We start from the raw sequence: 23,549 nt of genomic DNA on the forward strand, positions 1-23,549 counted from the left end.
AACACACAGAGAAATACAGTATCAGCCTGTCCTCATTCAGTCTCAATGACAGCTATAAACACAGTATCAGCCTGTCCTCATTCAGTCTCAATGACAGCTATAAACACACAGAGAAATACAGTATCAGCCTGTCCTCATTCAGTCTCAATGACAGCTATAAACACACAGAGAAATACAGTATCAGCCTGTCCTCATTCAGTCTCAATGACAGCTATAAACACACAGAGAAACACAGTATCAGCCTGTCCTCATTCAGTCTCAATGACAGCTATAAACACACAGAGAAACACAGTATCAGCCTGTCCTCATTCAGTCTCAATGACAGCTATAAACACACAGAGAAACACAGTATCAGCCTGTCCTCATTCAGTCTCAATGACAGCTATAAACACACAGAGAAACACAGTATCAGCCTGTCCTCATTCAGTCTCAATGACAGCTATAAACACAGTATCAGCCTGTCCTCATTCAGTCTCAATGACAGCTATAAACACACAGAGAAACACAGTATCAGCATGTCCTCATTCAGTCTCAATGACAGCTATAAACACACAGAGAAACACAGTATCAGCCTGTCCTCATTCAGTCTCAATGACAGCTATAAACACACAGAGAAATACAGTCTCATTTTACATAAGTATTCACACCCGAGTCAATAGTTGTTAGAATCACCTTTGGAATTTACAGCGGAGAGTCTTTCTGGGTAATAATAATAATAATAGTAATAGTAATAATAATAATATAATAATAAATTAATAGTAATAGTAATAGTAATAATATAATAATAATAATAGTAATAATAATAATAATATAGTAATAAATTAATAATAATAGTAATAGTAATAATAATAATATAATAATAATAATAGTAATAATAATAATAATATAGTAATAAATTAATAATAATAGTAATAGTAATAGTAATAATATAATAATAATAATAGTAATAATAATAATAATATAGTAATAAATTAATAATAATAGTAATAGTAATAATATAATATAATAATAATAGTAATAATAATATAATTATAATAATATAATAATAATAATATAATAATATAATAATATAGTAATAATAGTAATAGTAATAATATTATAATAATAATATAATATAGTAATATAATAATAATAATAATAATATAATAATAGTAATAATAATAGTAATAGTAATAATATAATATAGTAGTAATAATAATAATATAATATAGTAATAATAGTAATAGTAATAATATAATATAGTAATAGTAATATAATAATAATATAATATAGTAATAGTAATATAATAATAATAGTAATAATATAATATAGTAATAATAGTAATAGTAATAATAATAATATAATATAGTAATAGTAATATAATAATAATATAATATAGTAATAGTAATATAATAATAATATAATATAGTAATAGTAATATAATAATAATAGTAATAGTAATAATAATAATATAATATAGTAATAATAGTAATAGTAATAATATAATATAGTAATAATAGTAATAGTAATAATATAATATAGTAATAGTAATATAATAATAATATAATATAGTAATAGTAATATAATAATAATAGTAATCTAATATAATAGTAATAGTAAATAATAATAATAGTAATAATAATAGTAAATAATAATAATAGTAATCTAATAATATAATAATAATAGTAAGAATAATAATAATATAAGAATAATAGTAAGAATAATAATAAAATAATAATAGTAATCTAATATAATAGTAATAAGTAATATAATAATAGTAATAATAATAATAATATAATAATAATAGTAATCTAATATAATAGTAATAAGTCATATAATAATAATAATAATAATCTAATAATATAAGAATAATAGTAAGAATAATAATAATAATAATAGTAATCTAATAATATAAGAATAATAGTAAGAATAATAATAATAATAATAGTAAGAATAATAATAATGTAATAATAATAGTAATCTAATATAATAGTAATAAGTAATATAATAATAGTAAGAATAATAATAATAATAATAGTAATCTAATAATATAAGAATAATAGTAAGAATAATAATAATAATAATAGTAAGAATAATAATAATGTAATAATAATAGTAATCTAATATAATAGTAATAAGTAATATAATAATAAGAATAGTAAGAATAATAATAATATAATAATAATAGTAAGAATAATAATAATAATAATAGTAATAATATAATAATAATAGTAAGAATAATAATAATAATAATAGTAATAATATAATAATAATAGTAAGAATAATAATAATAATAATAGTAATCTAATAATATAATAATAATAGTAAGAATAATAATAATATAAGAATAATAGTAAGAATAATAATAATAATAATAATAGTAAGAATAATAATAATAGTAATCTAATAATATAAGAATAATAGTAAGAATAATAATAATATAAGAATAATAGTAAGAATAATAATAATATAATAATAATAGTAATATAATATAATAGTAATAAGTAATATAATAAGTAATAATAATAATAATAGTAATCTAATAATATAAGAATAATAGTAAGAATAATAATAATAATAATAATAGTAAGAATAATAATAATATAATAATAATAGTAATATAATAGTAATAAGTAATATAATAATAGAAAGAATAATAATAATAGTAATTTTCATTTTTACCCATGATTCTTTTCTAAATCCTTCAAGCTCTGTCCAGTTGGTTGTTGATCATTGCTAGACAACCATTTTCAGGTCTTGCTGTAGATTTTCAAGGAGATGTAACTGACTGTAACTCGTCCACTGAGGAACATTCCCTGTCTTCTTGGTAAGCAACTCCAGCGTAGATTTGGTCTTGTGTTTTAGGTCATTGCCCTACATTGTTTTGCAGCAGTACTTTAGTTCCTTGTTGCAAACAGGATATTTTAGAATATTTTTATTCTGTAGAGGCTTCCTGTACTCGGTCATTTGGGTTAGTATTGTGGAGTAACTACAATGTTGATCCATCCTCAGTTTTCTCATATCACAGCCATTAAACTCTGGAACTGTTTTTAAAGTCACCATTGGCCTCATGGTGAAATCCCTGAGCAGTTTCCTTCCTCTCCGGCAACTGAGTTAGGAAGGACGCCTGTATCTCTGTAGTGACTGGGTGTATTGGTACACCATCTAAAGTGTAATTAATAACTTCACCATGATCAAAGGTTTGATTCTGTGTTTGAAATTCACTGCTCAACCGGAGGGACCTTAAAGATAATTGTATGTGTGTGGGGTACAGAGATAAAGTAGTTTTTCAAAAAAATATTATGAAACACTATTATTGCTCACAGAGTGAGCAGCCCATGCAACATATTAAGTCTGTATTTAGTCCATAACAAGAGGGTTGAAACACTTATTGACTCAAGACATTTCAGCTAGTGGTTAGAGACAGGTAGCCTACTCTAGCCTTGGGGCGGCAGGGTAGCCTAGTGGTTAGAGATAGGTAGCCTAGTAGTTAGAGACAGGTAGCCTAGTCTAGCCTTGGGGCGGCAGGGTAGCCTAGTGGTTAAAGACATGTAGCCTAGTGGTTAGAGACAGGTAGCCTAGTCTAGCCTTGGGGCAGCAGGGTAGCCTAGTGGTTAGAGACAGGTAGCCTAGTCTACCCTTGGGGCGGCAGGGTAGCCTAGTGGTTAGAGACAGGTAGTCTAGTCTAGCCTTGGGGCGGCAGGGTAGCCTAGTCGTTAGAGACAGGTAGCCTAGTCTAGCCTTGGGGCGGCAGGGTAGCCTAGTGGTTAGAGACAGGTAGCCTAGTCTAGCCTTGGGGTGGCAGGGTAGCCTAGTGGTTAGAGACAGGTAGCCTAGTGGTTAGAGACAGGTAGCCTAGTCTAGCCTTGGGGCTGCAGGGTAGCCTAGTGGTTGGACTAGTAACCGGAAGGTTGCAAATCCCCGAGCTGACGAAGTACAAATCTGTCGTTCTGCCTCCTGAACAAGGCCGTCATTGAAAATAAGAATTTGTTCTTAACCGACTTGTCTAGTTAAATAAAGATTAAATTTAATTAAATTTGTCAACATTTCTAAAAACATAATTTCCACTTTGACATGAAAAGGGTGTAGACCAGTGACACAACATTTCAACTTTAATCAATGTTAAATTCAGGTTGTGACACAACATTTCAACTTTAATCGATGTTAAATTCAGGTTGTGACACAACAAAAGCCAACGGTTTGTGAAAACATTCTGGAGGCTCATAACAGCAGTCGTTCCACTTACTTCCCTGTCCGGGACTCCATCTTGCCAGGGGGCGTCGCTACACGTTTCCTCTTCCTAGGTCGACCCCGCCCACGTCGGGTTAGACTCCGCCTCTCCTCCTCCTGCTGCTGAACCTCTCTGAACAGGAAGAGAACAGTGATTAGAGAGGACCTGCCAGTCTGTCTCTCTGTGTGTGTTACTCACTGGGTGTCAGAGCATCTCTGCAGCTTGTCTAGTTGTGTAGTGTAGTGTAGTGTAGTGTAGTGTAGTGTAGGTCTGTCTGTCTGTCTGTCTGTCTGTCTGTCTGTCTGTGTCTGTCTGTGTCTGTCTGTGTCTGTCTGTGTGTGTCTGTGTCTGTCTGTGTCTGTCTGTGTGACTCACTGGGTATCAGAGCGTCTCTGCAGCTTGTCTAGTTGTGTAGTGTAGTGTAGTGTAGTTAGTGTCTGTCTGTCTGTGCGACTCACTGGGTGTCAGAGCGTCTCTGCAACTTGTCTAGTTGTGTAGTGTAGTGTTGTGTAGTTAGTGTCTGTCTGTCTGTCTGTCTGTCTGTCTGTCTGTCTGTCTGTCTGTGTCTGTCTGTGTCTGTCTGTGTCTGTCTGTGTCTGTCTGTGTCTGTCTGTGTCTGTCTGTGTCTGTCTGTGTCTGTCTGTGTGACTCACTGGGTGTCAGAGCGTCTCTGCAACTTGTCTAGTTGTGTAGTGTAGTGTTGTGTAGTTAGTGTCTGTCTGTCTGTCTGTGTGACTCACTGGGTATCAGAGCGTCTCTGCAGCTTGTCTAGTGTAGTGTAGTTAGTGTCTGTCTGTCTGTCTGTGTGACTCACTGGGTGTCAGAGCGTCTCTGCAGCTTGTCTAGTTGTGTAGTGTAGTTAGTGTCTGTCTGTATGTCTGTCTGTCTGTCTGTGTGACTCACTGGGTGTCAGAGCGTCTCTGCAGCTTGTCTAGTTGTGTAGTGTAGTGTAGTGTAGTTAGTGTCTGTCTGTCTGTCTGTGTGACTCACTGGGTGTCAGAGCGTCTCTGCAGCTTGTCTAGTTGTGTAGTGTAGTGTAGTGTAGTTAGTGTCTGTCTGTCTGTCTGTGTGACTCACTGGGTGTCAGAGCGTCTCTGCAGCTTGTCTAGTTGTGTAGTGTAGTGTAGTGTAGTTAGTGTCTGTCTGTCTGTCTGTCTGTGTGACTCACTGGGTGTCAGAGCGTCTCTGCAACTTGTCTAGTTGTGTAGTGTAGTGTTGTGTAGTTAGTGTCTGTCTGTCTGTCTGTCTGTCTGTCTGTCTGTCTGTCTGTCTGTCTGTCTGTCTGTCTGTCTGTGTCTGTCTGTGTCTGTCTGTGTCTGTCTGTGTCTGTCTGTCTGTGTGACTCACTGGGTATCAGAGCGTCTCTGCAGCTTGTCTAGTTGTGTAGTGTAGTGTAGTGTAGTTAGTGTCTGTCTGTCTGTGTGACTCACTGGGTGTCAGAGCGTCTCTGCAACTTGTCTAGTTGTGTAGTGTAGTGTTGTGTAGTTAGTGTCTGTCTGTCTGTCTGTGTGACTCACTGGGTATCAGAGCGTCTCTGCAGCTTGTCTAGTTGTGTAGTGTAGTGTAGTTAGTGTCTGTCTGTCTGTCTGTGTGACTCACTGGGTGTCAGAGCGTCTCTGCAGCTTGTCTAGTTGTGTAGTGTAGTTAGTGTCTGTCTGTATGTCTGTCTGTCTGTCTGTCTGTGTGACTCACTGGGTGTCAGAGCGTCTCTGCAGCTTGTCTAGTTGTGTAGTGTAGTGTAGTGTAGTTAGTGTCTGTCTGTCTGTCTGTGTGACTCACTGGGTGTCAGAGCGTCTCTGCAGCTTGTCTAGTTGTGTAGTGTAGTGTAGTGTAGTTAGTGTCTGTCTGTCTGTCTGTCTGTGTGACTCACTGGGTGTCAGAGCGTCTCTGCAGCTTGTCTAGTTGTGTAGTGTAGTTAGTGTCTGTCTGTATGTCTGTCTGTCTGTCTGTGTGACTCACTGGGTGTCAGAGCGTCTCTGCAGCTTGTCTAGTTGTGTAGTGTAGTGTAGTGTAGTTAGTGTCTGTCTGTCTGTCTGTGTGACTCACTGGGTGTCAGAGCGTCTCTGCAGCTTGTCTAGTTGTGTAGTGTAGTGTAGTGTAGTTAGTGTCTGTCTGTCTGTCTGTGTGACTCACTGGGTGTCAGAGCGTCTCTGCAGCTTGTCTAGTTGTGTAGTGTAGTGTAGTGTAGTTAGTGTCTGTCTGTCTGTCTGTCTGTGTGACTCACTGGGTGTCAGAGCGTCTCTGCAACTTGTCTAGTTGTGTAGTGTAGTGTTGTGTAGTTAGTGTCTGTCTGTCTGTCTGTCTGTCTGTCTGTCTGTCTGTCTGTCTGTCTGTCTGTCTGTGTCTGTCTGTGTCTGTCTGTGTCTGTCTGTGTCTGTCTGTGTCTGTCTGTGTCTGTCTGTCTGTGTGACTCACTGGGTATCAGAGCGTCTCTGCAGCTTGTCTAGTTGTGTAGTGTAGTGTAGTGTAGTTAGTGTCTGTCTGTCTGTGTGACTCACTGGGTGTCAGAGCGTCTCTGCAACTTGTCTAGTTGTGTAGTGTAGTGTTGTGTAGTTAGTGTCTGTCTGTCTGTCTGTGTGACTCACTGGGTATCAGAGCGTCTCTGCAGCTTGTCTAGTTGTGTAGTGTAGTGTAGTTAGTGTCTGTCTGTCTGTCTGTGTGACTCACTGGGTGTCAGAGCGTCTCTGCAGCTTGTCTAGTTGTGTAGTGTAGTTAGTGTCTGTCTGTATGTCTGTCTGTCTGTCTGTGTGACTCACTGGGTGTCAGAGCGTCTCTGCAGCTTGTCTAGTTGTGTAGTGTAGTGTAGTGTAGTTAGTGTCTGTCTGTCTGTCTGTGTGACTCACTGGGTGTCAGAGCGTCTCTGCAGCTTGTCTAGTTGTGTAGTGTAGTGTAGTGTAGTTAGTGTCTGTCTGTCTGTCTGTGTGACTCACTGGGTGTCAGAGCGTCTCTGCAGCTTGTCTAGTTGTGTAGTGTAGTGTAGTGTAGTTAGTGTCTGTCTGTCTGTCTGTCTGTGTGACTCACTGGGTGTCAGAGCGTCTCTGCAGCCGGTCCAGTTGTGTAGTGTAGTGTAGTTAGTGTCTGTCTGTCTGTGTGACTCACTGGGTGTCAGAGCGTCTCTGCAGCCGGTCCAGTTGTGTAGTGTAGTGTAGTTAGTGTCTGTCTGTCTGTCTGTGCGACTCACTGGGTGTCAGAGCGTCTCTGCAGCCGGTCCAGTTGTGTAGTGTAGTGTAGTGTAGTTAGTGTCGGTCTGTCTGTCTGTCTGTGTGACTCACTGGGTGTCAGAGCGTCTCTGCAGCCGGTCCAGTTGTGTAGTGTAGTGTAGTGTAGTTAGTGTCTGTCTGTCTGTCTGTCTGTCTGTGTGACTCACTGGGTGTCAGAGCGTCTCTGCAGCCGGTCCAGTTGTGTAGTGTAGTGTAGTGTAGTTAGTGTCTGTCTGTCTGTCTGTCTGTGTGACTCACTGGGTGTCAGAGCGTCTCTGCAGCCGGTCCAGTTGTGTAGTGTAGTGTAGTGTAGTTAGTGTCTGTCTGTCTGTGTGACTCACTGGGTGTCAGAGCGTCTCTGCAGCTTGTCTAGTTGTGTAGTGTAGTGTAGTTAGTGTCTGTCTGTCTGTCTGTCTGTGTGACTCACTGGGTGTCAGAGCGTCTCTGCAGCCGGTCCAGTTGTGTAGTGTAGTGTAGTGTAGTTAGTGTCTGTCTGTCTGTCTGTCTGTGTGACTCACTGGGTGTCAGAGCGTCTCTGCAGCCGGTCCAGTTGTGTAGTGTAGTGTAGTGTAGTTAGTGTCTGTCTGTCTGTCTGTGTGACTCACTGGGTGTCAGAGCGTCTCTGCAGCGTGACTAGTTGTGTAGTGTAGTGTAGTTAGTGTCTGTCTGTCTGTCTGTGTGACTCACTGGGTGTCAGAGCGTCTCTGCAGCCGGTCCAGTTGTGTAGTGTAGTGTAGTGTGTAGTTAGTGTCTGTCTGTCTGTCTGTCTGTCTGTCTGTCTGTGACTCACTGGGTGTCAGAGCGTCTCTGCAGCCGGTCCAGTTGTGTAGTGTAGTGTAGTTAGTGTCTGTCTGTCTGTGTGACTCACTGGGTGTCAGAGCGTCTCTGCAGCCGGTCCAGTTGTGTAGTGTAGTGTAGTTAGTGTCTGTCTGTCTGTGTGACTCACTGGGTATCAGAGCGTCTCTGCAGCTTGTCTAGTTGTGTAGTGTAGTGTAGTGTAGTTAGTGTCTGTCTGTCTGTGTGACTCACTGGGTGTCAGAGCGTCTCTGCAACTTGTCTAGTTGTGTAGTGTAGTGTTGTGTAGTTAGTGTCTGTCTGTCTGTCTGTCTGTCTGTCTGTCTGTCTGTCTGTCTGTCTGTCTGTCTGTCTGTCTGTCTGTCTGTCTGTCTGTCTGTCTGTCTGTCTGTCTGTCTGTCTGTCTGTCTGTCTGTCTGTCTGTCTGTCTGTCTCACTGGGTGTCAGAGCGTCTCTGCAGCCGGTCCAGTTGTGTAGTGTAGTGTAGTGTAGTTAGTGTCTGTCTGTCTGTCTGTCTGTGTGACTCACTGGGTGTCAGAGCGTCTCTGCAGCCGGTCCAGTTGTGTAGTGTAGTGTAGTGTAGTTAGTGTCTGTCTGTCTGTCTGTCTGTGTGACTCACTGGGTGTCAGAGCGTCTCTGCAGCCGGTCCAGTTGTGTAGTGTAGTGTAGTTAGTGTCTGTCTGTCTGTGTGACTCACTGGGTGTCAGAGCGTCTCTGCAGCCGGTCCAGTTGTGTAGTGTAGTGTAGTGTAGTTAGTGTCTGTCTGTCTGTCTGTCTGTGTGACTCACTGGGTGTCAGAGCGTCTCTGCAGCCGGTCCAGTTGTGTAGTGTAGTGTAGTGTAGTTAGTGTCTGTCTGTCTGTCTGTCTGTGTGACTCACTGGGTGTCAGAGCGTCTCTGCAGCCGGTCCAGTTGTGTAGTGTAGTGTAGTGTAGTTAGTGTCTGTCTGTCTGTCTGTCTGTGTGACTCACTGGGTGTCAGAGCGTCTCTGCAGCCGGTCCAGTTGTGTAGTGTAGTGTAGTGTAGTTAGTGTCTGTCTGTCTGTCTGTCTGTGTGACTCACTGGGTGTCAGAGCGTCTCTGCAGCCGGTCCAGTTGTCTCTGTTTGTCCTTGTATTGTCTCTGTAGCTCCGCTAATCTCATCCGATGCTGAGACTCCCCTCCATCACACACCTCCACACACAGCTTACTGAAGAGCTGCTGGACACACACACACACAGCTTACTGAAGAGCTTCTGGACACACACACACAGCTTACTGAAGAGCTGCTGGACACACCTCCACACACAGCTTACTGAAGAGCTGCTGGACACACACACACACACAGCTTACTGAAGAGCTGCTGGACACACACACACACACAGCTTACTGAAGAGCTGCTGGACACACACACACAGCTTACTGAAGAGCTGCTGGACACACACACACAGCTTACTGAAGAGCTGCTGGACACACACACACACAGCTTACTCAAGAGCTGCTGGACACACACACAGCTTACTCAAGAGCTGCTGGACACACACACACACACACACACACAGCTTACTGAAGAGCTGCTGGACACACACACACACAGCTTACTGAAGAGCTGCTGGACACACACACACACAGCTTACTGAAGAGCTGCTGGACACACACACAGCTTACTGAAGAGCTGCTGGACACACACACAGCTTACTGAAGAGCTGCTGGACACACACACACAGCTTACTGAAGAGCTGCTGGACACACACACACACACAGCTTACTCAAGAGCTGCTGGACACACACACAGCTTACTCAAGAGCTGCTGGACACACACACACACACACACACACACACACACAGCTTACTGAAGAGCTGCTGGACACACACAGCTTACTGAAGAGCTGCTGGACACACACACACACACAGCTTACTGAAGAGCTGCTGGACACACACAGCTTACTGAAGAGCTGCTGGACACACACACACAGCTTACTGAAGAGCTGCTGGACACACACACACAGCTTACTGAAGAGCTGCTGGACACACACACACAGCTTACTGAAGAGCTGCTGGACACACACACACACACACACACACAGCTTACTGAAGAGCTGCTGGACACACACACACAGCTTACTGAAGAGCTGCTGGACACACACACACACACACACACACAGCTTACTGAAGAGCTGCTGGACACACACACACAGCTTACTGAAGAGCTGCTGGACACACACACACACAGCTTACTGAAGAGCTGCTGGACACACGCACACACACACAGCTTACTGAAGAGCTGCTGGACACACACACACAGCTTACTGAAGAGCTGCTGGACACACACACACACACAGCTTACTGAAGAGCTGCTGGACACACGCACACACACACAGCTTACTGAAGAGCTGCTGGACACACACACACAGCTTACTGAAGAGCTGCTGGACACACACACACACACACACACACACAGCTTACTGAAGCGCTGCTGGACACACACACACACAGCTTACTGAAGAGCTGCTGGACACACACACACACACACAGCTTACTGAAGAGCTGCTGGACACACACACACACACACAGCTTACTGAAGAGCTGCTGGACACACACACACACACAGCTTACTGAAGAGCTGCTGGACACACACACACACACAGCTTACTGAAGAGCTGCTGGACACACACACACAGCTTACTGAAGAGCTGCTGGACACACACACACACACACACACACAGCTTACTGAAGAGCTGCTGGACACGCACACACACACACACACACAGCTTACTGAAGAGCAGTCTGGTACCTCCTATGGGTCTGTCCTCATCCCCCCAGGTCTACAGTGTGTTATCTCCTGAGGGTCTGTCCTCATCCCCCCAGGTCTACAGTCCGGGACCTCCTGTGGGTCTGTCCTCATCCCCCCAGGTCTACAGTGTGGTACCTCCTGTGGGTCTGTCCTCATCCCCCCAGGTCTACAGTGTGGTACCTCCTGTGGGTCTGTCCTCATCCCCCCAGGTCTACAGTGTGTTATCTCCTGAGGGTCTGTCCTCATCCCCCCAGGTCTACAGTGTGTTATCTCCTGAGGGTCTGTCCTCATCCCCCTGTGGGTCTGTCCTCATCCCCCTGTGGGTCTATAGTCTGGTACCTCCTGTGGGTCTGTCCTCATCCCCCCAGGTCTTCAGTCTGGTACCTCCTGTGGGTCTGTCCTCATCCCCCTGTGGGTCTGTCCTCATCCCCCTGTGGGTCTATAGTCTGGTACCTCCTGTGGGTCTGTCCTCATCCCCCCAGGTCTACAGTCTGGTACCTCCTGTGGGTCTGTCCTCACCCCCCCAGGTCTACAGTCTGGTACCTCCTGTGGGTCTGTCCTCATCCCCCTGTGGGTCTGTCCTCATCCCCCCAGGTCTACAGTCTGGTACCCCCTGTGGGACTGTCCTCATCCCTCCCCAGGTCTACAGTCTGGTACCCCCTGTGGGACTGTCCTCATCCCTCCCCAGGTCTACAGTCTGGGACCTCCTGTGGGTCTGTCCTCATCCCCCCAGGTCTACAGTGTGGTACCTCCTGTGGGTCTGTCCTCATCCCCCCAGGTCTCCAGTCTGGTACATCCTGTGGGTCTGTCCTCATCCCCCCAGGTCTACAGTCTGGTACCTCCTGTGGGTCTGTCCTCATCCCCCCAAGTCTACAGTGTGGTACCTCCTGTGGGTCTGTCCTCATCCTCCAGCTGTAGGTCTTGCTGGGGTGTAGTTGTCTGGGGAGGTCGATGTGAGACTGGCTCTCAATGGCCTCCAGCAACACCTTTCTACCTGCCTCTAACAGGCTGTCAAGACCACACAACACCTCACCTACACACACACACACACAGAGAGAGAGAAACAGACACACACACAGAGAGAAACAGACACACACACAGAGACACACACACAGAGAGAAACAGACACACACAGAGAGAAACAGACACAGCATTAGATTCAGTGTAGGAACTTTTTGAATTAGTCACATTCAAACCGTTCTCCCCCTCTCTTCTCCTTCTCCTCCTTCCCCCTCTCCTCTCGCCCCTCCCTCTTCGTCCCCCCCTCTCCCCTTGCCCCTCCATTTCCCCCTCTCAAATCCCATCTCCCCCCCCCTCCTTTCCTTCTCCCCCCTCCTTTCCTCCTCTCCTCCCCCTCCTCTCCCCCCCCCCTCCCCCCTCCTCTCCCCCCTCTCCTTCTCCCCCTCCCCCCTTTCCTTCTCCCCCCTCCTCTCCCCCCTCTCCTTCTCCCCCCCCCTCTCTTTCTCCTCCCCCCCTCCTTTCCTTCTCCCCCCTCCTCTCCTTCTCCCCCCCCCCCTTTCCTTCTCCCCCCCACCCCTCCTTTCCTTCTCCTCCCCCTCCTCTCCTTCTCCTCCCCCCCCTCTCCTTCCCCTCCTCTCCTTCTCCTCCCCCCCTCCTTTCCTTCTCCCCCCCCCTCCCCTCCTTTCCTTCTCCTCCCCCTCCTCTCCTTCTCCTTTCCCCCCCTCCTTCTCCTCCCCCCCCCCCTCCTTCTCCTCCCCCCCCCCTCCTCACCCTGCTCCAGCTGTATCCTATCCATCTCTAGTGAGGCCATGTCGCTGAGTAGAGTCATCCCCTCCAGAGCCCAGACCTCCAGACACCCAGGACTGGCCACGTCTCTCCCCAGCGAGGAGGCCTCTGTCTGGGGCAGGGTGGGTAGGGCAGGGGGGGCAGCCTGGGGCATCTGACTGGCAGCCAACAGCGTCATCATACCAGCCATGGGGTCATCAGGGACAATGTTTAGAGGGGAGGGAGAGGGAGGGCAGGGAGAGAGGGGGGGAGGAGAGGATGCGTGTGTGTCGGGGCTGGGTCTAAAGGCCGGTCGCTCGGAGCTTGCCGTGGTGCATGATGGGTAATGGACGGGACTCGACTTCTCTGTGACCTCTGGTTTAGTCTCCACCTTCGGGACGGACGGTAGAAGCTGATAGGCTCCTCGGCAGCCGTGGGTCAACACCTCCATCTTGACCTCTCCTGCCTCCTCCTCTCCCTCCTCGGTCTGTTGTTCTTGTGGCTGTGTGGGGGGAGGACCGGGCTGGGGGGCTGAGTGGAGGCTGGTGTGTTTGTATGGCTGTGTGGATGGTAGAGGAGGACAGGGCTGGGGGGCTGAGGGGAGGCTAATGCTGGTGTGTTTGTGTGGCTGTGTGGATGGTAGAGGAGGACAGGGCTGGGGGGCTGTGGGGAGGCTGGTGTGTTTGTGTGGGTGTGTGGATGGTAGAGGAGGACAGGGCTGGGGGGCTGAGTGGAGGCTGGTGTGTTTGTGTGGGTGTGTGGATGGTAGAGGAGGACCGGGCTGGGGGGCTGAGTGGAGGCTGGTGTGTTTGTGTGGGTGTGTAAGGCTGGGTTGTGTGTGTAATTGTGTGTGTGTGTGGGTGAGATGTGTGTGTTTGAGGCTTGACTCTCCGTCTCTCTCCATTTGGCTGAGGGTTGGAGGGCTGGAGGTCCGGAGCTGAGGGTCCAGGGCAGCAGGACTCATGCCCAGCTGGGGTGGCTCCTGGTCGGGGTCATGCTTCAGCATGGTCCCCTGGTCTGGCCGGAGTTCCAGGCCCCGAGGCTTCACGTCTGGAGCTGTGGCCCGGAGGAGTGGTGGCAGGGAGGAGACCGAGGTGTGTTTGTTACCCCCTGCTGGATGGGGGAGGGGGCGGGGGGGGAATAGGGCGCTGAACGGCGGGGTGATGGACTGGTAACGGTAACCAGGGGTGATATCTGTACAAACACACACACAGGTAAATAACACACATGATCCCTCTCATCAAGTAGTGGTGTATCTAAACAGACTGGTTATATAGAGACAACAGAATTTAACAGAATAGAAGAGACTAAAATTCAATAAGAGAATGAGAATATAATTCAATTAGAGAATAAGAGAATATAATTCAATTAGAGAATAAGAGAATAGAATTCAACAGAACAACTATAGAATAAGAGAATAGAATTCAACAGAACAATAGAATCACAATAGTAGAATAGAATACAACAGAATATAATATAATACAACAATAGAATATCATAATATAATGTAACTGAAAAAAATATAATACAATAGAATAACAGAATAGAATGTAACAGAATAGAATGTAAAAATAGAATTTAACAATAGAATACAACAATGTAACAGAATAGAATGTAACAGAATAGAATGTAACAGAATAGAATGTAACAGAATAGAATACAACAGAATAGAATACAACAGAATAGAATACAACAGAATAGAATACAACAGAATAGAATACAACAGAATAGAATACAACAGAATAGAATACAACAGAATAGAATACAACAGAATAGAATACAACAGAATAGAATACAACAGAATAGAATACAACAGAATAGAATACAACAGAATAGAATACAACAGAATAGAATACAACAGAATAGAATACAACAGAATAGAATACAACAATAGAATGTAACAGAATAGAATGTAACAGAATAGAATGTAACAGAATAGAATGTAACAGAATAGAATGTAACAGAATAGAATGTAACAGAATAGAATGTAACAGAATAGAATGTAACAGAATAGAATGTAACAGAATAGAATGTAACAGAATAGAATGTAACAGAATAGAATGTAAAAATATAATACAACAATAGAATGCAACAATAGAATGTAACAATACAATGTAACGGAATAGAACACAACAATAGAATGTAACAGAATAGAATACAATAGAATACAACAATATAATGTAACAGAATAGCATTCTATTATAACAGAATATAATATACAATAGAATACAACAATAGAATGTAACAGAATAGAATATTAGTTTTAACAGGATGCTCACCTGTGTAGATTCGGTGATAGGGGGAGGTGGTCTGTTTCTCCCCCCTCTCTCCCCCCTCCTCCTCTCCCTCGTCAGCGTCCTGCTTGGGTCTCAGGGAGGAGGAGGGTCTCAGGGGGGAGGCAGAGTGTGGGGCGGGAGGGCGAGGAAGGGGAGAGGAAGGGTGAGACCTCTCTCTTTGGACCTCCGGGTGTTGGAGAGTGGGCCTGGGGGAGGACAGGGGGGTGACGGAGGAGGTGGAGGGGGGAGGTGAACGGAGGGGAGTTTTATGGCAGTGGAGGGAGGGGGAGGGAGTGGGGCGTGGCGAGGGGCGGGGTTTGGGCTCGGAACTCCTCTTATTGGTCTTCTCTTCTAGCTCTGCCCTCTGTTCACTGGCCTTCAGACGCTCCTACAACAGAGAGGGGGGGGGGGGGGGGGGGGGGGGGGGGGGGGGGGGGGGGGGTTAGGTGTGTATCAGGTGTGTATCAGGTGTGTCAGCACCAGTCAGGTGTGTATCAGGTGTGTCAGCACCAGTCAGGTGTGTATCAGGTGTGTCAGCACCAGTCAGGTGTGTATCAGGTGTGTATCGGGTGTGTCAGCACCAGTCAGGTGTGTATCAGGTGTGTATTAGGTGTGTCAGCACCAGTCAGGTGTGTATCGGGTGTGTCAGCACCAGTCAGGTGTGTATCGGGTGTGTATTGGGTGTGTATCAGATGTGTATCAGGTGTGTCAGCACCAGTCAGGTGTGTATTAGGTGTGTATTGGGTGTGTATCAGGTGTGTCAGCACCAGTCAGGTGTGTATCAGGTGTGTAGGCACCAGTCAGGTGTGTATTGGGTGTGTCAGCACCAGTTAGGTGTGTATCAGGTGTGTCAGCACCAGTCAGGTGTGTATTAGGTGTGCATCAGGTGGGCATCGGGTGGGCATCAGGTGTGTCAGCACCAGTTAGGTGTGTATCAGGTGTGTCAGCACCAGTTAGGTGTGTATCAGGTGTGCATCAGGTGTGTCAGCACCAGTCAGGTGTGTATTAGGTGTGCATCAGGTGGGCATCGGGTGGGCATCGGGTGTGTCAGCACCAGTCAGGTGTGTATTAGGTGTGCATCAGGTGGGCATCGGGTGTGTCAGCACCAGTTAGGTGTGTATCAGGTGTGTCAGCACCAGTTAGGTGTGTATCAGGTGTGTCAGCACCAGTTAGGTGTGTATCAGGTGTGTCAGCACCAGTTAGGTGTGTATCAGGTGTGTCAGCACCAGTTAGGTGTGTATCAGGTGTGTCAGCACCAGTTAGGTGTGTATCAGGTGTGTCAGCACCAGTTAGGTGTGTATCAGGTGTGTCAGCACCAGTTAGGTGTGTATCAGGTGTGTCAGCACCAGTTAGGTGTGTATCAGGTGTGCATCAGGTGTGTCAGCACCAGTTAGGTGTTTATCAGGTGTGCATCAGGTGTGTCAGCACCAGTTAGGTGTGTATCAGGTGTGCATCAGGTGTGTCCTCACCATCAGTTGAGCGTTCCTCTGCAGCTCCAGGACCTGAGCAGCATGTTGTTGAATCATCACCAGCTCATGTTGCCTCAGCATCTGTTGCTGTGACAACATCTGCAGCTGAGCGGCATGTTGCAGAGAACTGCCTGCTCCATACACCCCTGGCCACTGGGGTGCGCCACCCCCATCCAACACATCTCCTCCTACGGGGACACGATATAGGGTTATGCATGATCAAAGCAGTGTTCCACACACCCCAGTCATCCTCACATCGTACCGTAGCGTGGGATGTGTTCTGTAGCTATAACCATCAGCTGTCCTGACTGGGGGTCTCTGGCCAGCTGGTAGGGAGGGAGGGCCTGGTGCAGCGGAGAGGGGCCTAAACCTGGGGCGGGAGAGAGACAGAGAGAGAGACAGAGAGAGAGACAGAGAGAGAGACAGAGAGAGACAGAGAGAGAGAGCGAGAGAGAGAGAGAGACAGCGAGAGAGAGAGAGACAGCGAGAGAGAGAGAGACAGCGAGAGAGAGACACAGCGAGAGAGAGACACAGCGAGAGAGAGACACAGCGAGAGAGAGAGAGAGAGAGAGACAGAGACAGAGACAGAGAGAGAGAGAGAGAGAGAGAGAGAGAGAGAGAGAGAGACAGAGAGAGAGAGAGAGAGAGAGAGAGAGTTTGTTAATGCATTATAGAAAAACTCACAGCTCATCGAAGACTCTTCATAGGGTTAAGATATTGGGGGACCAGTAGCTGGGTTAAGATATTGGGGGACCAGCAGCTGGGTTAAGATATTGGGGGACCAGCAGCTGGGTTAGGATATTGGGGGACCAGCAGCTGGGTTAAGATATTGGGGGACCAGCAGCTGGGTTAAGATATTGGGGGACCAGCAGCTGGGTTAAGATATTGGGGGACCAGCAGCTGGGTTAAGATATTGGGGGACCACTAGCTGGGTTAAGATATTGGGGGACCAGCAGCTGGGTCAGGATATTGGGGGACCAGTAGCCGGGTCAGGATATTGGGGGACCAGTAGCTGGTCAGGATATTGGGGGACGACTAGCAGGATATAGTGGGTGTGTAGTGGGTATAGTGGATATAATGGGTGTGTAGTGGGTATAGTGGGTGTGAAGTGGGGATAGTGGGTGTGTAGTGTGTGTGTAGTGGGCATAGTGGTTATAGAGGGTATAGCAGGTGTGTAGTGGGTATAGTGGGTATATTGTGTGTGTTTGTGTGTAGTGGGCATAGTGGTTATAGTGGGTATAGCGGGTGTGTAGTGGGTATAGTGGGTGTGTAGTGTGTGTGTAGTGGGCATAGTGGTTATAGAGGGTATAGCGGGTGTGTAGTGGGTATAGTGGGTGTGTACCGTAGGGGGATCCCGACAGCCAGATGGGCGGGGCTCCTTGGCGGGGCATCCAGGGGTGAGAGGTCAGGGGGGAGGGGTCGTGGGGCCAGCGGGCGGAGCCTCCAGTCACCATGAGGTTGGAGGTCATGAGGTTAGAGGTCAGGGCGCTGGACACCAAGGGAGGGTGCATCTGGGTGAACTCTGCCAGCTCCTTACTCTCTCTGATCACACACACACACAGACACAGACACACACACACACCACACACACACACACCACACACACATAAAAACATTAATTCATAACACTCTTTATATCCATCCTTGATATGGAGTGAGAGTGCACACACTTCAGGAACAAGAGAATCAACCAGGGAATCAACCCCTAACCCAACCAGGGAATCAACCCCTAAACCCCACCAGGGAATCAACCCCTAACCCCACCAGGGAATCAACCCCTAACCCCCACCAGGGAATCAACCCCTAACCCCACCAGGGAATCAACCCTAACCCCACCAGGGAATCAACCCCTAACCCCACCAGGGAATCAACCCCTAACCCCACCAGGGAATCAACCCCTAACCCCACCAGGGAATCAACCCCTAACCCCACCAGGGAATCAACCCCTAACCCCACCAGGGAATCAACCCCTAACCCCACCAGGGAATCAACCCCTAACCCCACCAGGGAATCAACCCCTAACCCCACCAGGGAATCAACCCCTAACCCCACCAGGGAATCAACCCCTAACCCCACCAGGGAATCAACCCCTAACCCCACCAGGGAATCAACCCCTAACCCCACCAGGGAATCAACCCCTAACCCCACCAGGGAATCAACCCCTAACCCCACCAGGGAATCAACCCCCAACCCCACCAGGGAATCAACCCCCAACCCCACCAGGGAATCAACCCCAACCCCACCAGGGAATCAACCCCCAACCCACCAGGGAATCAACCCCTAACCCCACCAGGGAATCAACCCCCTAACCCCACCAGGGAATCAACCCCTAACCCCACCAGGGAATCAACCCCTAACCCCACCAGGGAATCAACCCCTAACCCCACCAGGGAATCAACCCCTAACCCCACCAGGGAATCAACCCCTAACCCCACCAGGGAATCAACCCCTAACCCCACCAGGGAATCAACCCCTAACCCCACCAGGGAATCAACCCCAACCCCACCAGGGAATCAACCCCCAACCCCACCAGGGAAATCAACCCCCAACCCCACCAGGGAATCAACCCCCAACCCCACCAGGGAATCAACCCCCAACCCCACCAGGGAATCAACCCCCTAACCCAACCAGGGAATCAACCCCTAACCCAACCAGGGAATCAACCCCTAACCCAACCAGGGAATCAACCCCTAACCACCAGGGAATCAACCCCTAACCAGGGAATCAACCCCCCACCCCACCAGGGAATCAACCCCCCACCCCACCAGGGAATCAACCCCCCACCCCACCAGGGAATCAACCCCCCACCCCACCAGGGAATCAACCCCACCAGGGAATCAACCCCACCAGGGAATCAACCCCCCACCCCACCAGGGAATCAACCCCACCAGGGAATCAACCCCACCAGGGAATCAACCCCACCAGGGAATCAACCCCCAACCCCACCAGGGAATCAACCCCCAACCCCACCAGGGAATCAACCCCCAACCCCACCAGGGAATCAACCCCCAACCCCACCAGGGAATCAACCCCCAACCCCACCAGGGAATCAACCCCCAACCCCACCAGGGAATCAACCCCCAAACCACCAGGGAATCAACCCCACCAGGGAATCAACCCCACCAGGGAATCAACCCCCAACCCCACCAGGGAATCAACCCCCAACCCCACCTGGGAATCAACCCCCAACCCCACCAGGGAATCAACCCCACCAGGGATTCAACCCCCAACCCCACCAGGGAATCAACCCCACCAGGGAATCAAGCTAACAGGTTATATATCTACCCACTACAGTTTCCTAACAGGTTATATATCTACCCACTACAGTTTCCTAACAGGTTATATATCTACCCACTACAGTTTCCTAACAGGTTATATATCTACCCACTACAGTTTCCTAACAGGTTATATATCTACCCACTACAGTTTCCTAACAGGTTATATATCTACCCACTACAGTTTCCTAACAGGTTGCAGGTCAGAAAAGGTGACAGACTGCCTCCACTGCAGACTTTCACAGGTGAGCCGTTAGTCACGCCCCCTAACCTGAGCAACTTCTCCTGCTCACGCTCCAGGCACCCCAGTCTATCACCACGGTGACGGGCTCGCTCGTCCCCCCGCTCCTCGTCTGTTTGGACGACAGAATAGAACATAGTGACCCATAATGCACTGCTTCAACAACAGTAGATTTGGTGATATCTGGTATTAAAATATACAGAACTTAAAACGCAAACAAATTTCTACGATTTTACCGACTTACAGTTCATACGGAAATAGGTCAATTTAAATGAATTAATCTATGGATATTTAAATGAATTAATCTATGGATATTTAAATTAATTAATCTATGGATATTTAAATTAATTAATCTGTGGATATTTAAATTAATTAATCTATGGATTCCACATGACTGGGAATACAGATATGCATCTGTTGGACGACCAATTGGATACCAGAAATTGTGGAGAAAAGGGGATACAAGTAACAAAAATAAAATATTATATATATATATATTATAATAAAATAAAAAATTAAGAAATACAAACTTGAGAAAATCATTTTTTTTGTGGCAACTTCACATTTTAGTGGCCTTTTATTGTCCCCAGCACAAGGTGCACCTGTGTAACAACCATGCTGTTTAATCAACTTCACATTTTTGTGGCCTTTTATTGTCCCCAGCACAAGGTGCACCTGTGTAACAACCATGCTGTTTAATCAACTTCACATTTTAGTGGCCTTTTATTGTCCCCAGCACAAGGTGCACCTGTGTAACAACCATGCTGTTTAATCAACTTCACATTTTAGTGGCCTTTTATTGTCCCCAGCACAAGGTGCACCTGTGTAACAACCATGCTGTTTAATCAACTTCACATTTTTGTGGCCTTTTATTGTCCCCAGCACAAGGTGCACCTGTGTAACAACCATGCTGTTTAATCAACTTCACATTTTAGTGGCCTTTTATTGTCCCCAGCACAAGGTGCACCTGTGTAACAACCCTGCTGTTTAATCAACTTCACATTTTAGTGGCCTTTTATTGTCCCCAGCACAAGGTGCACCTGTGTAACAACCATGCTGTTTAATCAACTTCACATTTTAGCGACCTTTTATTGTCCCCAGCACAAGGTGCACCTGTGTAACAACCATGCTGTTTAATCAACTTCACATTTTAGTGGCCTTTTATTGTCCCCAGCACAAGGTGCACCTGTGTAACAACCATGCTGTTTAATCAACTTCACATTTTAGCGGCCTTTTATTGTCCCCAGCACAAGGTGCACCTGTGTAACAACCATGCTGTTTAATCAACTTCACATTTTAGTGGCCTTTTATTGTCCCCAGCACAAGGTGCACCTGTGTAACAACCATGCTGTTTAATCAGCTTCTTGATATGCCACACCTGTCAGGTGGATGACAAATTTGTGAAAAAAAACTATCTGAACAATAGTTGCCCCCCCCCCCATATCTAAACAACAGCTGTCCCCCCCATATCTAAACAGCAGCTGTCCCCCCCCATATCTAAACAACAGCTGTCCCCCCCCATATCTAAACAACAGTTGCCCCCTTGCTATAAGATGTAAATCAATAGTCTCACCTTTAACCCCTGCGTGCAGTAGTAGAGGTCTCTGGGAGTCTGTATTGCTCTGTCTGGCCACTGCCACAGCTATCCCTACAGGAGGGTGACGGACCTCTCCCCCACCCTCGCCTGGCCCCGCCCCTTCGCCACGTCCCAACGACCGAGAGCTGTCGGGACGCTCCTGCTCTCTCTTCATCAGCCTCCCCCCCGCTCCTCCTCCCTCCAGCCTCATGAACGCCAGCCCTCCGAACGCGGCTTGGTTGTCCGTGTTCTGCCTGGAGGACCCCTGGCGTTCAGGTGGGAAGGCCCCGCTGTATTTGATCAGACTCTGCATGGCCGACACCTCTCCTCCGTCTGCTCCCCCCTCAGACCCTGCTCCTCCGCTGCCTCTCCTTCCCCCCACTGGGCGGTACAGGGCTGAGGTGTCCAAGTAGCGCCCCTGTCCCTCCTCTCCCCTCTGGGGTTGGGGCGGAGGGTGGGGGGAATGTGTGTGTCTGTGTTGGGGTGTGTGGGGGTTGGAAGGGGGTCTGTTGAGTTCCTGTTGGTTATGGTGTGAGGGTTGAGTGTGTGTATGTCTGTGTTGGGGTGTGTGGGGGTTGGATAAGGGTCTGTTGAGTTCCTGTTGGTTATGGTGTGAGGGTTGAGTGTGTGTGTGTCTGTGTTGGGGTGTGTGGGGGTTGGAAGGGGGTCTGTTGAGTTCCTGCTGGTTATGGTGTGAGGGCTGAGTGTGTGTGCGTGCCTGCTGTGCGTGTCCGTGCTGGGAGGCCAGAGCTGCCATATGACTGGTGGCGTAGTTGGCCAATGGGCTGATGGGGTTCCATTTAGGCCCTTCCCCTACCCGCTCCAAGCCCAATCGGATGGCATGTTTTGGCGTGTCCCTGGGGTCCGGGCTGAACCCTGATTGGCTGACGTAACCGTCTCGTTTCAGAGCCGAACCGTTGGAGCAGATCACAGAGCCCTCCTCCCGCTCTCTCTGATTGGACAAATCACCAGGAAGAGAAGCGCGACGGTCCAATAGAGTCTTCTCAGGAAACCTCTCCCTCTCTCTTTCTCTCTCTCTTTCTCTCTCTCTTTCTCTCAGTTTGTCCTGTTTGTCCCTGGCCTGCGATGCGATCTGGATCGGGCCGATCTGCTCATCATAGACCTCCACAGAAGGCACGTAAGTGGGCGCGCTCACACGCTGTTCCCTGATAGGCTCCCGGTGTGCAGAGTAGGCGGGGCCAGGGAGGAGTCCACCGCTGTAGGTAGATTCAGTCTTCCTCAGCCTGTCTGTGTGTGTGTGGGGGCTGGGGTTAGGGTTGGGGGAGCGAGTGGGTGTGTCATCAGTCTCTAGGTAACGCCCAGAAGAGGAGGAGCCCTGGGGGGGTCGAGAAGCAGAGGGGTGGTGGAGGAGAACCTCTCTTTCTCTCTCTCGGTCTCTGTCACGCTCCGTCTCTCGTTCTCTGTGGCGTTCTCTCTCTCCACTCCTCCCATCCTGTGTCAGATCTACCACACTGTATGGACGAGGCTCCTCTCTCGACCGCTCCCTCTCGCCTCGCTCTCTCTCCTCGTGGTAGAGTCTGTCTCTGCCCCCCTCCTGAGGCTCCTCTCTCTCCTCACAGTAGAGTCTGTCTCTGCCCCCCTCCCGGGGCTCCTCTCTCTCCTCGTGGTAGAGTCTGTCTCTGCCCCCCTCCCGGGGCTCCTCTCTCTCCTTGTTGTAGAGTCTGTCTCTGCCCCCCTCCTGAGGCTCCTCTCTCTCCCTCTCCTCGCGGTAAGGTATGTCCCTGCCCCCCTCCTGAGACTTCTCTCTCTCCCTCGCCACACGGTAGAGTCTGTCTCGGTCTCTGCCCCCCTCCTGAGACTTCTCTCTGTCCCTCGCCACACGGTAGAGTCTGTCTCGGTCTCTGCCCCCCTCCTGAGGCTCCTCTCTCTCCCTCTCCTCGCGGTAGAGTATGTCTCGGTCCCTGCCCCCCTCCCGGGAGCTACTCTGGGGGTGGAACTGGGGGGGACGGAGGAGGGTTGGAGAGGCGGCTGGGGTAACGACACCGGCAGG

The 23,549-nt window shown here is 47.6% G+C and overlaps 1 protein-coding gene across 1 annotated transcript in view; it reads right to left on the reverse strand.

The window, feature by feature from the left end:
• LOC109885340 (trinucleotide repeat-containing gene 18 protein) overlaps window positions 1–23,127 on the reverse strand; it is a 72,753-nt gene extending 49,626 nt beyond the window's left edge. Inside the window, exons 1-11 of the mRNA XM_031814035.1 lie at window positions 22,218–23,127; window positions 21,536–22,055; window positions 19,993–20,074; window positions 17,789–17,988; window positions 16,709–16,816; window positions 16,447–16,634; window positions 14,981–15,365; window positions 12,708–13,895; window positions 11,861–12,009; window positions 9,267–9,403; window positions 4,226–4,342 (exon numbers count right to left, since the gene is read on the reverse strand). Coding sequence (XP_031669895.1) covers window positions 4,226–4,342; window positions 9,267–9,403; window positions 11,861–12,009; window positions 12,708–13,895; window positions 14,981–15,365; window positions 16,447–16,634; window positions 16,709–16,816; window positions 17,789–17,988; window positions 19,993–20,074; window positions 21,536–22,055; window positions 22,218–22,295 — 3,152 coding nt within the window. The 5' untranslated portion in view covers window positions 22,296–23,127. The remainder of the gene's footprint in view (window positions 1–4,225; window positions 4,343–9,266; window positions 9,404–11,860; window positions 12,010–12,707; window positions 13,896–14,980; window positions 15,366–16,446; window positions 16,635–16,708; window positions 16,817–17,788; window positions 17,989–19,992; window positions 20,075–21,535; window positions 22,056–22,217) is intronic.
• Window positions 23,128–23,549: the final 422 nt, after the last annotated feature.

Source organism: Oncorhynchus kisutch, unplaced genomic scaffold (genome assembly GCF_002021735.2).
Source record: "Oncorhynchus kisutch isolate 150728-3 unplaced genomic scaffold, Okis_V2 Okis06b-Okis10b_hom, whole genome shotgun sequence".
NCBI classification, from domain to species: domain Eukaryota; kingdom Metazoa; phylum Chordata; class Actinopteri; order Salmoniformes; family Salmonidae; genus Oncorhynchus; species Oncorhynchus kisutch.